The 17929-nt window shown below is 42.7% G+C and overlaps 1 protein-coding gene across 1 annotated transcript in view; it reads right to left on the bottom strand.

Annotated features, from left to right (window-relative positions):
• Pde6 (phosphodiesterase 6) overlaps window positions 1–17929 on the bottom strand; it is a 100646-nt gene that overhangs the window by 40057 nt on the left and 42660 nt on the right. The window contains exons 7-10 of the mRNA XM_080274058.1: window positions 13503–13592; window positions 5115–5255; window positions 2627–2701; window positions 1006–1044 (exon numbers count right to left, since the gene is read on the bottom strand). Coding sequence (XP_080130184.1) covers window positions 1006–1044; window positions 2627–2701; window positions 5115–5255; window positions 13503–13592 — 345 coding nt within the window. The remainder of the gene's footprint in view (window positions 1–1005; window positions 1045–2626; window positions 2702–5114; window positions 5256–13502; window positions 13593–17929) is intronic.

Raw genomic sequence — 17929 nt, 5'->3', positions numbered from 1 at the left:
CACACACACACACACACACACACACACACACACACACACACACACACACACACACACACACACACACACACACACACACGCATGCGCGAAAAGCAGTATGCGATGAACAACAACAACAACAACAATAGCAAAACAGATAAACCTCAGTGTAAAACCTGATTCGAGTAGGCGCCGGGCATTCCAGCGTCTCAGATAAAAACAATGGATCTTCCAAGTTTGTGTCCCGAATCTAAATCAAGAGTTTTTAGTTCAGTGGTTTCCATAGTAACCATCAAGAACGTTTTAGTATACAACAGCTCAGCTTGCACCTAGAAAAAGGGCTTGCACCTGGAAAACGGGCTGGCACGTGTTTTCGACAACGCATAAATGTTCCGAGCACTGAATGTGCATATAGCGAGGCACCGCAACGCATATCACACGCGCAGTGTTCAGTTCTCTGTGCTCATGTCAACGAACTGCGGCGGTAAATGCTTGGCTATTGATCAAATGATAAAACCCAGAAATGGGGCGATTACCCTTGCTGATTTCACCCCCTAATACATAGAAAAAACGCTCATGTAAAATTATGGGTGTAATATCCGATATTTAATTGTTAGAATTCATGCCATAAAACTTAGTGTTACAACAGGAAATCTTTAAATCAGTTTCACAGTGGAGCATGTCAATTGAAGCCCTCTGTACATTCCCTTGGAGAGCTGGGATTCCAAGGGGTTTCTTTGGTCTCATGAGTAAATATATAGCAAGAAACAAAATTTATTGCCTGTATCTACTACCTGCTGAAAGAACCTCTTCTCTATGTCACATAGTAGAAAAGTTGTTAGCCTCCGAAAACCATCGCGGTCGGGCTGTGTTGTGTCCAGCCGCTCATTTCTCAGCTGAACGTAAACATTGCTTTCCTACGCTTGCTTGCTCGTAACTAGCACCTTTCCTAACAAATACCCATATCCTCTGCCACAGTGAGCAGATAAACAGTATATTTACCCCGTCTGCTTCGCGTCTACTCACCAAGATCTCCATCAGTTCTTCTGGAGTGGGGGCCGTAGTCTGTGGAGTAGAGATTGATAATGTTAAAAATAACGGCACACAGATATTGAGGAATTATTATTTACGTTCGTCTCCATTTTCGTCTTTTTATCGTCTCGTAACCACTGTTTGTCCATCGATATATATATACATATACATATATACTCGTTTATATATAATATGTATGTTGTTATCCGCAAGGAAAAGGAAAGACGGAAATGTCCCGAGCGCTTCCGTGTAATCTCGTGTGATCACACGGAAGCTCTCGGGACATTTTCGTCTTTCCTTTTCCCTGTGGATAACAACATATCCATGAATCACGCGTAACGAAGTGATTTATTTGCATATATACGGTACCGGTACCGGTATATATATAGTGACTATGGAAAATAAATTCTTGGTGTTTGAAAACAAAGCACTTAGAAGAATATTAGGAGTTAAGTGGTGGGAAAGGATACCAAATAGTAGAATTAGAGAAATAACGGGAGTGCAGCCGGTTGATGAATATGTTAGGTTCTCACGATGGAAGTGGCTAGGACATGTGTATAGGAGACAGGGAATAGTACGAGGTACACCAGAGTGGGTGGCACTTGGTAGGAGAGGTAGAGGAAGGCCAAAAGAGACGTGGGTGAGGACAATGAGACGGGAAGCTGGAGATGAGTGTTGGGGAGATCTTGAGGAGTTAGCACAAGATAGGATGTGGTGGTGTGAGTTCATCGAGGCCCTATGCATCCCCGAGGGTGCCACAGGAAATGATATATATATATATATATATATATATATATATATATATATATATATATATATATGTATGTATCTTTAAGTTTAGTTATATAATTATTTACCATTACAGCCACGTATGTAATTTTCCTTCTTTCAGATGTTAGCTAGTAAAGTTAAAGAATGAAGAAAGATAGACAGACAGACATCAGCTGAAGGCGGGAGAGAGATATGAGCTGAGCTCATTCAAGGATGGGTAGAGTGAGATAGTTAAAGATAGTAACTGAGAAAGTGAGTGTTAAATATAGTGGTAGAAAGTGAGATACTTGAAGAGAATAGTAAAGACACTGAGACAATTAAAGATGGTAGTAAAAACAATGAGACAGGTAAAGTTAGTGGTAGAGAAAGTGAGATGTGTGGTAGGGAAAGTGAGATAAAGAGTTTAGAAAGTGATAGATCGTGGAGAAAATGAGAACGTTAAATAGTGGTATATATAGCGAAATAGTTGAATACAGTGTTAAAGAGAGTGACAGTTGAATATAGTGTTAGAGAAAGTGTTATAGATAGTTGAGAAAGTGAGATAGTTAAATGCAGTGCTGGAGAAAGTAATAGGGGTGATAAAGAAAGCGAGACAGTAATAGTATTGGAGAAAATCAGATACTTGGTAGAAATGGTTTGTAAAAGTGAAATTACCAAATATAGCTGTAAAGAGAGTGAAATAATTAAAAGAAAAGTGTTAGAGAAAGTGAGAGAGACGGAAGAGAAAATGATGAAGATAATGACAGACAATTATAGGTAGAGATTGTGAGATAGTTAAGTGCAGTATTAGAGAAAGTGAAAGTGCAGTATTAGAGAAAGTGACAGGAAGTGGGGTAGCTCTAACCTGTCTTATAACCAGCGTCTCTGCAGGCTGGTCAGTGCTGCTCCTTCTCTTGTTTTCCATGTTGTCCTTGTCGCTCTGTAAAGTAACACGGTATTAGGTAACTCGACAGTAGCATAGGTAACTCGGGTATTGTAACAGTACTGAGTAACGTAACGGTAGCGAATGTAACTCAGGTAATTGATAACAGCAGGTAATGAGGTGTGGTGTAATTAAAAGGGTGATGGCGTTATGGAGTGTAATTAGTCGGTTTTCATCTGACGGAACTGGCCCACTTCAACAACTTGAATACCAGGTCGTGGTTGCATGACACTCGATGAGCTTTAAGATACGCTGCGTCTCCTTGGTAACTAGTCAGATCGACCTTACAGTCTGACTACACTTTGCCATCACCGGAGCTAAAAGGGGTGAGGGATGTTCGTCAGGTCAGAGAAGAATAAAATAAATATATTCATACTTTATTTTTTATTTTTTAATGAATGCTTGGCTGTAACTAATGACTGTCTGACTGCATGTAATCTGCCATTTTTTTTTTTCCAAGTCTGGGCATAAGACATTACACTCCTAAGGCCGAGTAGTCCTCCTGCATACCATACACATCCACATGTCACCACTTCGCCGCTAACACCCACGTCCATATTGAATACATGCTAGGGCTTTTACGACATGTCGGCGGGGCTTTTAGTAGATCAGTAAAGTCTACTTTTATGAAATTCAAATCCCTAAATTGTTCCCTGCCTCAGCGGAGATTCGAACCTAGGTCCATTAGGACTACAGGCCACCGCTTTACCGATTCAGCCACCGTCTCCTGCGATAGATATAGATAAGGAAGGCTAACAAAAGGAATGCTTGATTTTTAGAGGCATACGTATATAAGAAATACCGGGTAAGGTGTATGGAAGAGCGGTGATTGAAAGATTAGTGAAACATATTGAGCTCATTGTCAGGGATGAAAAGGCGGTTGTTAGATGCAAAAGGATGAGTGAATCAGGTGTTTGAGAAATATCTATGAAAAAATATATATAAAAAATGGGAAAGAAACTATGGTGTATTTTTCACGGACCCAGAGACGACGCCATTCCCTCTCATAACCGCCTTTCCTGCCTCCAGTATGGGCCTTGTCGTGCACACCTCACTGCCCAGCTTCGTACAGTCGGCGTCAGTATTCCTGTCTCCTTTCCTACGTTTCTCTCCGTGGACTTTGACAATCTGTGAGGTGAATCCGTAGCAACTGACTGATGACTTTATTTAACCATAGGTCATGAGAGAGGTGTGAGTTGGGGGGAGGGTCCCGTACTGGCAGGGGACAGGGCGACATGGAGGCGATTTGTTTGTGGTCACCCCTTACGGGATTAAGGTGTCTGGCTATAGATAGATAGATAGATAGGTAGATAAGTAGATCATTGTCATCAATGCCCATTGCTGCGTTTCCCCCACACCGATTTTCAGAGTCCATAGAGAGAATAATAAGACAGGCGACAGGACTTTTGATGCCGACTGTGCATTCCTGTCACACTCCTAGTCACCCCTCTTTCAGGATTGCGGTGAAAACTTTGCTCATACGTTAGACATCTCAGGGTCATCGATAGAATCAGTCATAATTTTTTTTTTAACCACTCAGATCCGATGAGTTATGATTTTCTTTCTATTTTAGCAATCCGTAGACGATTTAATTCAGGTTAGGAGAGCACCATAGTACTGTAGTGGTTTGTGAAGGCTGTATGAAGACACTCTGGAAAAAATATATATGTTCTGGTCTAAATGAAATAGTGTGGAGAGAGCAAGAATGAACTAAACTAATACGTCAGTTTGATGAAGGGAATGATATAACGCGGTGACACTGATATAATTGAGTGGCTCTTTTCCCCGGCTATGCAGACATCTCTTATCTTCCTGTCTATCCCCCGAAAGGAAGATGGTGCGCAGCAGGAGAAGGGAAATTTCTCAGCCTTCAGTCCACCAGGTGCCCGTCCAGGTAAACCCAGACCCAGAATAACAGGGGAAGGGGCTAATTCCCACTTGCCCCTGTTACTAATTTCCACTTGCCTTGTCCCTAATTTCCACCTGCCCATGTCCCTAATATCCACCTGCCGATGTCCCTAATTTTCACCTGCCTGTGTCCCTAATATCCATCTGCCGATGTCCCTAATTTCCACCTGCCCATGTCCCTAATATTCACCTGCCGATGTCCCTAATTTTCACCTGCCTGTGTCCCTAATTTCCACCTGCCCTTCTCTCTAGTTTCCACCTGCCCTTCTCCCTGATTTCCACCTGCCCTTCTCCCTAGTTTGCACCTGCCCTTCTCCCTAATTTCCACCTGCCCTTCTCCCTAATTTCCACCTGCCCTTCTTGATTCCCACCCGCCTTTCTCCCTAATTTCCACTTGCCCTTCTCCCTAATTTCCACCTGCCCTTCTCCCTAATTTCCTCTTGTCCTTGTCCCCTAGTCTTTACCTGGTCTTAGCGCTGGAGGAGGTACGCGGAACACTTACCTGTTCCTGGTTCTGGTTCAGGAGGTACACGGAACACCTCTCGCACTTGAGCAGCTCCCTGGCCTCCGTCATGATCTTGATAACCAGCCGGTCGAGGGACGTCTGCTCCTCGAAGATGCCCCGGGCCAGTTGGAGGAGCAGCTGTTGAGGGGGAGCTGGGGTTAGTGGGGTGGTGAAGATGGTGAGGGAAAGTTGGGAATGATTTTGAACGGTGTGTGTGTGTGTGTGTGTGTGTGTGTGTGTGTGTGTGTGTGTGTGTGTGTGTGTCTGTGTGTGTGTGTGAGAGAGAGAGAGAGAGAGAGAGAGAGAGAGAGTTATTTAGCCTTAATTAATAAATAAGTAACTATCAGCTTACCCCATTCCACTATTAACAACAATTACTAACCTTAACCACACATCATCACCTGAGACCATACTTATAAACCCTCCCAAGCTTAAGTTATGTATAGGATTAAGGTTTTTATTTTCATTTTATTTTCACCTTTACTCACACACCTGCAAAATACTTCACAGAGTAGGGTGAAAATAAGATTGGCAAAATTCCACCTTTCTCCCCCCCTCCACACACACACACACACACACACACACACACACACACACACACACACACACACACACACACACACACACACACACACACACACACACACACACACACACACACACACACACACACACACACACACACACACACACACACACACACACACACACACACACACACACACGAGTTACAGCTAATTGACTGTTGCTGATTTGTTCGATTATAATTGATTGGGATTATTGTTTCTTTCATAACAAAAAAATCTATCTTGGCCTTTGTATCTATTGCCAAACGCCTCAATCCCGTAAGGAGTTGCCACAGACAAATCGCCTCCATGTCACCCAGTCCAATGCCACTTCACTGCCTTGCTCCAGCTCACACACCCCTGTCCCATATACCTCTTCATTCCATCCCTCCATCTCATCCTCGGCCTCCCCCTCCCTCTCCCCCCATCCAAAAAATCTGACTAGTGTATATAGAGAAACGTGGGCCCGTTGGAAAAATAATAATCTTAGACATGCATTAGTTTTTAAAATTTTTGCTGGGAAATTTTGGGCTGTAGATGAATGTTTTAAAGAGATTCAATAGTTTTCCCATACTAAGACAGGTTAACATATATTTTTCCAATGATGCGGCATATTATAGTTTGCCGTGATTAGTTTCCCTCTAAACTTCAACCTAAAGCAGTTCAAGCCCAACTTTTACGGTTATTAAAATGAATGGAGGACGCCTACAATCTGGTGTATGGATTTTTTTTTTATATGGTTTTCCTTCCTCGGTTCATCTCCTGTAAAAAAAAAATAATAATAATATTGCGTTTCAAATCGTCCTGATCACACGATAACGTTACACACCTCATTATAATTTACTGACTAGCTGAGCAGAGAGGCAGGTCACACGGCCAGACGCAGGCGGGAATTCATTCGTGAAGTCAATATTCTCTTTTATTTTCTCCCACGTTTGCTCAGGCCATCTAATTTCAAGTCAGAATTTCTATTAGTGTGATATACAGGCTGGCCGTTTATGACGCCCTGCTTCACCGTAATCAATATCAATCACACATCATTTATTCGTTTCCTACTCCCACAGCCTCACCTATGCCCACATCAGCAGACTGAGCCATACCCGCATCGCCCAAGATACGGGTATATGGGTTTCCACTCTTTTTAAGGACCATCCCGATTATTTTAATAGTTGAAGCAAATATGAGAGACTGACTGCAAAAGATTACACTCACTTTCACGTCCCAGTGCTCCCTGATCTCTACCGTCTACATTTTTCCTTCCTTCTCTCATTTTTCCTTCCTTCTCTCGTTTTTCCTTCCTTCTCTCGTTTTTCCTTCCTTCTCTCATTTTTCCTTCCTTCTCTCGTTTTTCCTTCCTTCTCTCATTTTTCCTTCCTTCTTTGCCTCAGTCACCATTCATGTAGTCTTATTCCACTTCCTTCATCTTTCCTACCTCCACGCACTTCCTTGTTTTAGTATATTGTTTCTGTTTATGCTTAGTCATTTCTTTATATTTAACAGCCAATTATATTCCAAGTGAGTCTCATTCTTAGGTATTTCTCTCTCTCTCTCTCTCTCTCTCTCTCTGTCTCTCTCTCTCAGATAACCTAAATCACAGTAGCTTTCACGCTTTCTTTGACACCTTTCTCTCTGACTTTCTCTACCTGCCTAGCTTTCCCACTTTCTTTAACACATGACTCTCTCACCTTCTCCAGCTGCCTCTGCCACCCATCCTCTCCTCCCAAACAAGCAATCACCTCCCTAACTACCTTAATCACCCTACCTCGCCCTCCCCTAATCGCTCATTATCTCACCCTATTCACCCTCAACTTACTCATATGCCTCTTAAATAACCCTAATAGCTCCCTAACTACCCAACCGACTCGTTACGACAGGGGTGCTAAATGGAAATACAGTCCACATATTTTACTTTGAATACTGGTTCCCGCCCTGGAGGGGTTAGGGGACGGATATTGTTTTCACTCGGTTTGTCAGTCTGTCTGTCTGTCTATCTGTCTGTCTGTCTGTTAACAGCTCCACGTGAAAACTACTGCGATTTTGACTAAAATTACGGGGATGATGAGCTCTGACCTTCTGATCACCGGATTAAATTTTGGGCCAAATTGGACCAAGGCCTAGGCTGTAGACCCAAAAAATGTATAAAAAAAAAAAAGGGGGGGGGGAAGTACGGGCAAAAATCGTTTTTTTTTTTTTTTTCGCCATAACTCCTTTCAGATTCGCCATATCAGCATGAAACCAAAACCTAAAGGTGCATCTTTCAAATCTGCATCCTATAACATGCCTCATTACATCAGGGGGGTCACCCCCCAGTTAGCGGTAGGGGGGATCAGAGTCAGGTAGGTCGGGCCTAAGAATTTCAGATGGACATAAAATCGCCAGTTTTCACTCGATTTACTCCATATTTCCTATGTAACATCTTTGACTAGATATCCTTTTACATTTATACGTCATCGCTAAAATGACTGCTGGGGACGGGTTTGCTGTGCCTTGGCACCACCTCTTGTTGTTCTTTTTATTTGACCCTTTCTTCATCTATTTATCCTCACAGATATCTTAAGAAAGTCACTGTTTACTCTTACGATGCTCCAAACTCTTTGCCTCTCGTATTGAAGAGATTGTTGAGAGCTGTAGGTAACCCTTGCACGGCGAAAAGTTTGTCTTAAGGTGAATGACATGGTTTCTAGATGGCAAGAAGAAAATGAAATACTGTATGTCGTCGTACTGTACAGCTGACTTAGGAACAACCTCGCAACACTGGCTTTGCGATGAGATATTTGGAAGTTTAATCGTGTACTGTTCTGGAGGGTTCCGAATCTATGAAGCCGGTTCAGGAAGCCATCAGTCTACCTACGACACATACCATCAATCTACCTTCGACACACCATCACTCTACCTTCGACACATATCATCAATCTACCTACGACACTTCAACAAAAGCCCATTACCTGATACCTTGCAGCCTTACCACATCACCTGACACTATCGCGGTAATGCCCATCATCTTTAGTGCGGTACGGGAAGGATATCGCATTAAGGTATCAGAGAGGTGGTAGTTTCAGGACGTGTCGGTGGGGGCATATGGAAGAACAGAGAACAAGATGATGGCGAATTTTTACAGCGCGTGGGATCTAACCTGCAATTACACAGTGCCCATTGCAACACCGCTCTTTCCACTGCACCATCACCACGACCTCAAATAACCTTTAGTTTCCCCTTGTCCAGTATGCTAACAACTCACTGATTACTTTGATGGTTCTTTAGCTGTGGACCAGACTCATTGCGACTGGTTTAGTAAAGACTCGTGCCATCAGTGCAAGTTGTCATTACTGCTGCTAATGATCCTAAACCTCTTCAGTCTGAGGATGTATATTATTTTCCAGCTGTTTTGCGATTTTGTGTAGGTAAGGGTTAGAGGGATTGGATGCAGCCTTCATTAGTCCTCATTATTACGAGAGGGTTTTCTGAAGTGGAATAAAAACCGTCTGGGTGTAGCAAGATTGATATGGCGTGCTCGGGCTGATGTGGTTAATTGCCCCTTTGTATTACGTAACAGCCTATTAATTCGCTAATGACTAACTAGGGAACGAGGTCATGATGTCATTATGTCAAGGATGGTAAACAGTCGTGTGATCTCTCCTTACTTCATTATATTCATTAATTAATCCCGCTGACATCGTGAAGCGCATTTATTATTATTATTATTATTATTATTATGACCGGTAGTATTAGTATTATTGTTTCTCTCTCTCTCTCTCTCTCTCTCTCTCTCATTTTTTATCGTTTGGCGTGGAGGTGTGGCAGTTTCCTAGGGTGTCCCATTTTATTAGGAACGCAGTTGGTAGTTCTTCTTTCGTGGGTTCCTGGATCTGTTTCTGGATCCCCACACCGCTTGTATTAGTGGGAAATAGGGTGATGATGGTGATGGTGGAAGTGATGATGGTGATGGTGGAAGTGATGACAATGGTGATGATGATGGTGGAAGTGATGACGATGATGATGATGATGATGGTGGAAGTGATGACGATGGTGATGATGATGGTGGAAGTGATGATGATTGTGACAGTTGTGATGATGATGGTGATAATGGAAGTGATGACGATGGTGATGATGATGATGATGGTATGGTGGACGTGATGACGATGGTGATGGTGGTGGTGGTGGTGGAAGTGATGACGATGATGGTGGTGGTGGTAATGATGATGATGATGATGATGTTGATTCGCCTGCATAATTAGAACATAAGTCTTTAACCTCATGTGCCAGGGAACATAATTTCTCCATGATTTACGTTACGACCAGACGATTTCGTTCAGCTTAGTAGTGAAGGGCCTAGTGAAGGCTAGATTTTTAACCCGTATAATTCGGAAAATCCCTCCTGAGCTGCGTGAAATCGTCTGAACATAGCAAGAATACACTCTAATAAATCTTGGACTGAATAAAAATCGTCTGGTTGTTTGATAATTAAAATGGAGTAATGAAGGGGTGAATAAAATCTTCTATTGTGGAATATAAGTGAAAAAATAATGAAAGGGGTGAAAGAAATCGTCAGTTGTAGTATAATTAAAGTGAAGAAGTAATGAAGGGATGAATAGAATCGTCTATTGTGGGATAATTAAAATGAAGAGGTAATGAAGGGGTGAATAAAATCGTCTAGTTGGGGATAGTTAAAATGAATGAGTAATGAAGGCGTGAATAATATCGTCTGTTGTGGGCTAATTAAACTGAATAAGACGGGCTGGAGGGGTTTAATGCCGGCGCTTAACCGATTTATGCCACAGATTTATTCTCTGATTACGGCAGCTGTATTGAAGCCTCTTGATAATTTACGATCATTTATCTTTATTTATTTATTTATTTTTTTTTTGCCTCTACGTAACTTCGACCTTGACCCTTTTCCAAGACCCATTTTGTTCATCCCCTTCAGACCGGAGACGTGTTCTGCCATTTTATTCTTGCTCCTACCAGACGATTTTATTTATTGTAAGGGAGGGATGTTGTGGTGAGGGGGTTTATGGTGGTTAAGGAAGGAAGCTCCCTAACAACTCTTCCTTATCGATTTATTTTAGGATAAGGCTGGGTAATATCGCATTGTACGGTGTTTTTTTTGCAGAATATGGTGATATTTAGAATGATTTAGGCAACACAAGCGGACGGCGAGGTGTAACAAGCAAAATAAATCGCTTAGGAAGAGGTGTTAGGGGACTAGATCTAACCGCTTCTGATCCTAACTCTCCCCTAAGCTGAATAAAATCGTCCGGAGATAGCGAGAGATTACAATAGGTGATGGGGATGGAAGGGGGGGTTGAATCTTGCGTGTGTCAGACGGTTTTCTTCAACTGATGGATGGCGTCTCGTAGTGAAGTGGTAATAAATCAACCCCTTCACTACCACCGTGTGTGCGTGTGTGTGTGTGTGTGTGTGTGTGTGTGTGTGTGTGTGTGTGTGTGTGTGTGTGTGTGTGTTTCATTCCCGTTATTCAAGGACGTGATTCCTATTCTTGTTACGGCCAGACGATTTTATTCAGCTTGGGAGAGGCTTTTCGACCTGGAGGGGATTGCTGCTCGTACGTTCCTTAACCCCGTCACAACTAAAGGTCTCTATTAATAAAAGTCGTATGATGGAACGGTATGTGGAATAAAGTAGAAATGTCAATGTAGTGAGAGAGTTAATAATAATAATAATAATAATATTAATAATAATAATAATATTAATAATAAATAATAATAATAATAATAATAATAATGAGTAATAAAAGCTTATGTTTGTGATGATTCGTATGGCGAGTAAGCTACATGAACCTAGTAATAATGATAATGATAATAATAATAATAATAATAATAATAATGGTATTAATAATACAAATGATGATGATGACGATGGAGGTGGTAAATAATTCTTTGTCTGTTTTGCTCTTTGTGCCGAGTCGCGTGTGTACCCTAATTGTACCCTATGGAGTACACACACATATCGTACCTGTATCACTGTGCACATAAGCTAAAAGACACACATTGTACATACATCACCAACGCGCTGTACACTACTCACGCTGCACACATGTAATCTACGCCATCAGCAACACGTGTACTCCTCCCCAAGATAAAAGCACATGTTTTATTATCGCCCTCCATTAGCAAGGCGAGGCGATTTAGTTTGTATGTGTGTGTGTGTGTGTGTGTGTGTGTGTGTGTGTGTGTGTGTGTGTGTGTGTGTCTTTTGCCAAAATATCTCGAAAAATTGTGGACAAAATTTCGCCAGGCCTTCAGGAAATTGTAACAGTGTTGATGTGCAGAAGCCTGTTACTTTTGGTTAGGATTTGATCATAGACGGCCTAATGCCAGTCCCCATATGTTTTTGAAATATGGATTGGCTTTTTGTGAAACACGATGACTCAGTTCTGTAGAGCTTTGCGATTTTTCTTCAAATTTGGTTTGTAGGCAGCTTGTACCTTAGCCAACAACATATTTTGGCGAACGATTAGCAGCATTCGGCGCCCGAATACTTTTGTTTCATTACATAATTAACATATTTCACACTGCCCATCTTCCTTCATTATTAACACACTTCACACTGCGCGTCTTTCTTCATTATTAACACACACAGCCCATCTTTCGTTACTTCGTTATTGACACACTTCACCATGTCCATCATTCTTTACTTCCTTATTAACACACTTCACATTGCCCACCATAACACGTGCTTTAACACACTTGCACTATACCTTTGCAACACACTTCACACTGCTGAGGCACGTTCTGAACCCCACCACCAAACGCACTGTTCCCCATGACCAACACACCTCAGAATTACGCATCACCTGTCCCAAATAATCCTCAGTGACCCCTTAACCACCGAACAGCCCATTAGCCTGACCTGGTTACACTTACACACCCTTTGAATTATGATGAAAAGTAATATATTTAACTTGCCTAAATTAACCATCAATTAGTAACTATCCTAATCACCTGAGTTATCGAACCAGCCAATTGTACTGACCTAATTGTACTATGATTACCTGTAGCTCACTAATGGTCTTCAGTCACCAGGTAATTACCCTAATGACCCCCTAACTACCGAACCACCTCCATTAAATTGGCTTAATTACGTCTGTGCTCCCTCTGTTTTATAACTGACCTGAAAAGTATCGTAATTACCTGTAACTTGCCCAGTATCTTGTATTCACCCATTAATTACCACAGTGACCTCTTAACTACTGAACCACCTCATTAGACTGAACCGATTGCCTTTATTCTGGCTTCTTATGACCCATCACTTGCCCTAATCACAACTTAGCCACCTTAATGACTTCTTAACTACTGAACCACCTCATTAGACTGCGCTGATTATGTCCAGAACTACGCTAATCGCCCTTAACTTAACCCAGCCACCACTTAACCATCGTAATGACCCCTTAACTACCGAACTGCCCCGGCTGATAGAGCTCCCTTTGAATGATCATCAGCAGACTTCAAAAGTACTTAAATTACCCTTAACATACCCTAATTACTATCTGTGTACCTTGATGACCTCTTAACTATCAAATCACCTCGTTAAACTGAACTGATTGTGCTTGTGCTGACCTCAGAAGTTCCCTAATTACTGCAAACTTACCCTAATCGTCTCGTATAACCCAGAATGACACCCTAACTACCGAACCATGCAATTATACAACCACGACTGGACAAATACTCCTTTCAGTTAGGCCTATTATCGGAGGCTACGTAATTACCTTCCACATACCCTTATGACCCCTAATTGTCCTTCACTCACCCCGGTAACCCTGAACGAGCCCTTAATTACCGAACCACCTCGTTAGACGTACCTGATTGCGTTTGTATTCTCTGACGGACATGTCGAAGAGTTGGGCGTTCTGTATGCCAATCCCACAGAAGGTCAGGTAACGCTGGAACACCTGTGGGAGAGCAGACGGCGGTGTAAGTTAGTCAGTAGGGTGTAAGTAGGTCTGTAGGTAGGTGTTTAAAGTTAGTGAGGGTGGGTATGTAGAAAGGTGTAGGTTGGTGTGTCAAGCAGGTTTAGGAATGTATAGGTAGATATGTAGGGAGGTACGAGTAAGTGGGTGTGTAGGTAGGTATGTAGGTAGGTACGCAAGATAAGTGTGTAGGTAGCTATACAGCAGGTGGATGCGTAAGTAGGTAAACAAATAGGTGGACAGCATTTACAAGTATAGGCAAGTGGAGGAATGAAAGCAAATGTAAGTAGGTGTGTAAGTAGTTGAATGTAGGTAGGTATACAGTAGGCAAGTGTGTAGATAGGTGTACAGGAAGTGGATGTGTAAGTAGGTGTAGGTAGGTGTACAATTTGGTGGACAGTATTGACAAATATAGGCAAGTGGAGGAATGAAAGCAAATGTAAGTAGGTGTGTAAGTAATTAAGGGTAAGTAGGCTTTAGTAGATGAGTTGACAGATAGAGACGGGTGTGTAGGTAGGAAATCAAGTGTGTAGGTAGGTGTATGCCAGCGTTTAGATGTATATAAAGATTTGTAAGTAGGTACAGGTACTGTAGGTAGGCGTTAGTAGAAGGGAGAGTTGACAGGTGGAGGCAGGTGCGTTGGTAAATATGTAGGTATATGTACTTTGGCTTTATTTATTGTTATTGTAGTCCCAAGCTCATCTTAATGTAATCCAGGTGGACGGCAGACTGAAGTTGCCCTTTTCCTGCAGTTCATCTCCTTTCGGGGGATAGGGAGAGTGTTGAGGGATGGTTGCTGCCTTAGTTATATCGACATGCCCCGAGAATGCGTTCCGTAGATGTATGCACAGATGGAAGAAGAGGAAGAAGAAAAGTAGAGGAAGACGTGACCTCTTCATTTCGAAGGGTTACAACCAGGAAACCTACCCACGATGGCGTAGTTTGCATTGGGAAAGGGTGCACAGGGAATAGGAGGAGTGCATGTGACATAGTTAGTGTCGTGAGAGAGAGAGAGAGAGAGAGAGAGAGAATACGACCCACCACTTGCTTTACGTTCAGATACCTACTCACTGCTAGGTGAATAGGGGCACGAAACTTAGGAAAAGTGTTCAGCAATCCCACCGGTCCGGAAATCGCACCCAGGTCCTCTCACATGCGAAACAAACTTGCTGCCACCACACCACCGGCGCTCCATATACACTGATAAAGGAAAGTATAAGGGCCAGCTGCAGATGTACAAGTGTGGTATATGAAGACAGGTGTGAGCAAATTGTTTTATACCAGTGCAGCGTAAGTGCGCGTCCACACGTGTCCTCGAACATGTGTTGACAACACAACTGGCAACGTGGTTGGATACATGTATACAGCATTATTTGGGCAGATGTAGTCAAACATGTTTCAGTGCAGCTTTGAAGCTACTGGCAGTAATGGTGATGGGATAAGTGTGTCCATACGAGGCAACTGAGACTTCATCATGATGTTTCCAACATGATCTGGACGCTGCTGTTCCCAGAATGTTTGCGGCTTGTTGGGTATTTTGTTATTTACATGGTGCTAGCACTTGTTCCAGCACACGTGTGGACGCGACCTTAGAGGCGGCTGTTTATCGTAGTCAAATGGGTAGATAGATGTAAATGTGTGTAGATAGATGTGCGGTTGCGTATACATATTTAGATAGTTGGATGAAGCCTGAATTTTGAATACTTGAATGAGTGGATGAATGAATATCTCATTTCGTGTTGACATTTGTGATATACTGTTTTTTCTGTTTCTGTGTTTTCATTTTCCCTTACTGTGGGTCCTATCCACCATGTTCATATTAGCGGGAGTAGCAGTGGGGTGCTGCTGCAAACGATGATGATGAATGATGAGTGGACACTGATGCGGTCATTGGTGGACCCTTCCAGGGGCTGGGTCTATAGACACCTTTGCCTCTGAGTTACTGGCGTACTGTATTTCTGGTTATCTTATATCAGTCATTCTTGCACCCGTCAGCTAAGCTGACCCCTGCATCAGCAAGGCTCCCTATTCTGTCGTATCGTAACGGAGGACACGGTCTCTGATGGTAACATTGTATTAAAAAAAAAAAAAAAAAAAAAAAAAAAAAAATGTAGTCTCGCAGAGCCTCGAGATATACAGTGTCTCAGTAACACAGAGGGTAGGCCAGCATGCTCTCCAATACAAGTTTCTCTAACTATCAACACCAAACTACATGCACAGTACACACTACACTTCCTTTTCCAAAATTTAAAAAAAATCATGGCAGCGCAACACGTGGCCTCGGAGTCCCGGGGGGGGGGGACCATAAATGCCCCACCTTCCGCCTCTCTCCCAGTGACGACGGTAGCTGCCTGGAACCACTGTCTGACTCTCTTCTTCTTCATTTCTGCAACATTCGCAGCCTTTCCTCTAACTTTCGCTCTGTTGAGCACCACCTCTTCTTCTCTAAACCTTACCTTCTTTTTCTAACTGAGACTCAGCTGTCTGAGGCAACTGACAGCAGACCCTTTTTTGTATCCTCCTACTTTCTCTATACTCATTTCAAAGCCAAAGGTGGCTGTTGTGTATATATACGCAATGACTTATCTTACTCTCATGTTCCTGAACCCGATTCTTCTGAATTCTCTACACTGTGGCTTTGGCTTTCCTGTCATTCTCTGACTGAATATATCTGCGCTGTTTACTTATCTCCTAATTCTACTATCAAAATTTTTTTGACTATCTTACTTCTACGATGGAACACATTCTATCCATTTCTCCTTCTCTGAAATCTCCATTCTAGGAGATTTCAATGTTCACCACCACCTTTGGCTCTTCTCTCCTTTCACTGATCCACCTGGTGAACAAGCCTACACCTTTTCTATCCTTAATGACCTAGAGCAGCTTGTACAGCACCCTACCCATATCCCTGACCACCTTGGAGAGAGCTCCAACATACTTGACCTCTTCCTTACAACTAATCCTTCTGCTTACACTGTTAATCTTTTCTCTCCATTGGGCTCCTCCGATCACAACCTTATCACCTTAACCTGTCTTATCGCTCCGGTACGGCCTGTGGACCCTCCAAAGAAACGTCGTCTGTGGCACTTTGGAGCTGTGGATTGGGAGGCCCTCAGGCAGTACTTCTTTGATTTTCCCTGGAATGATTATTGCTTCCATGGCCGGGAGCCATCTGAGTTTGTCTTGCGCATTATGGAGGTTATTCTCTTGGGCATGGAAGCATACATTCCTTTCTCATATCCTCTGACTAATACAAGAAAGCCTTGGTTTAATCACGCTTGTTTTAATGCTGTCCGCAGGAAGAGAGGGCCTATGAAAGGTGCTGGAGCCAACCCACCCCTGAATAACAGCTTTTATACGTTTCTGCCCGGAATCGTGCTAAGTCTGTTCTTCGCTCTGCTAAAAATAATTTCATCCATATTAAATGCTCTCAACTCTCCAACTCGAATTCTTTCCGCACCTTCTGGCACCATGCCAAAAACCATTCTGACAACTTTACCTCATCATCCTTCCCTCGTTTTTTCTATTCTGATGGCTCTGTAGCTATTTCTTCTACTGATAAAGCAGATCTCTTCGCTCAGACTTTCTCCTCCAATTCCACCTTAGACGATTCCGGTGCTGTTCCACCATCACTTCCCCCCTCTGACTTCCTCATAGCTGACATTAAAATTTCTTCATCTGATGTATTTTTTGCCATCACAGGCCTCAATACTAATAAGGCACATGGGCCTGATGGAGTCCCTTCTGTCGTTCTCAAGAACTGTGCTTCTGTGCTTACACCCTGCTTAGGCAAACTCTTTCGCTTTTGTCTCTCAGCTTGTACCTTTCCTTCTTGCTAGAAGTTTGCTCTCATTCAGCCAGTCCCAAAGAAGGGTGACCATTCCCAGCCATCTAACTATCATCCAATTGCTTTAACATCCTGTATCTCAAAAGTTTTCGTGTCAATTCTTAATAGAAAATTTTAAAGCATCTTTCCTATCACAACCTTCTTTCTGATCGTCAGTATGGATTCCATCCGGGACGCTCGACTGGCGATCTTCTCACCTACCTTTCGTACTCCTGGTCTTCCTCCATTCGGGGCTTTGGCGAAAGCTTTGCCATTGCACTTGACATCTCAAAGGCTTTCGATCGAGTTTGGCATAAATCTTTCATTTCCAAACTGCCCTCTTACGGTTTATATCCTTCTATCTGAGCCTTCATCTCTGGCTTCCTATCTGGTCGTTCTGTAGACGCTGTTGTAGACGGCCATCGTTCTTCTCTTATATCTATCAACAGTGGTGTTCCTCAGGGCTCTGTCCTATCACCAACTCTCTTCCTTT

This window comes from Coenobita brevimanus, chromosome 57 (genome assembly GCF_032717465.1).
Source record: "Coenobita brevimanus isolate Jiangsu-jjx chromosome 57, ASM3271746v2, whole genome shotgun sequence".
NCBI classification, from domain to species: domain Eukaryota; kingdom Metazoa; phylum Arthropoda; class Malacostraca; order Decapoda; family Coenobitidae; genus Coenobita; species Coenobita brevimanus.
Note: the sequence above shows the minus strand (reverse complement) of the source record. Positions and strands in the feature narration are given on the sequence as shown.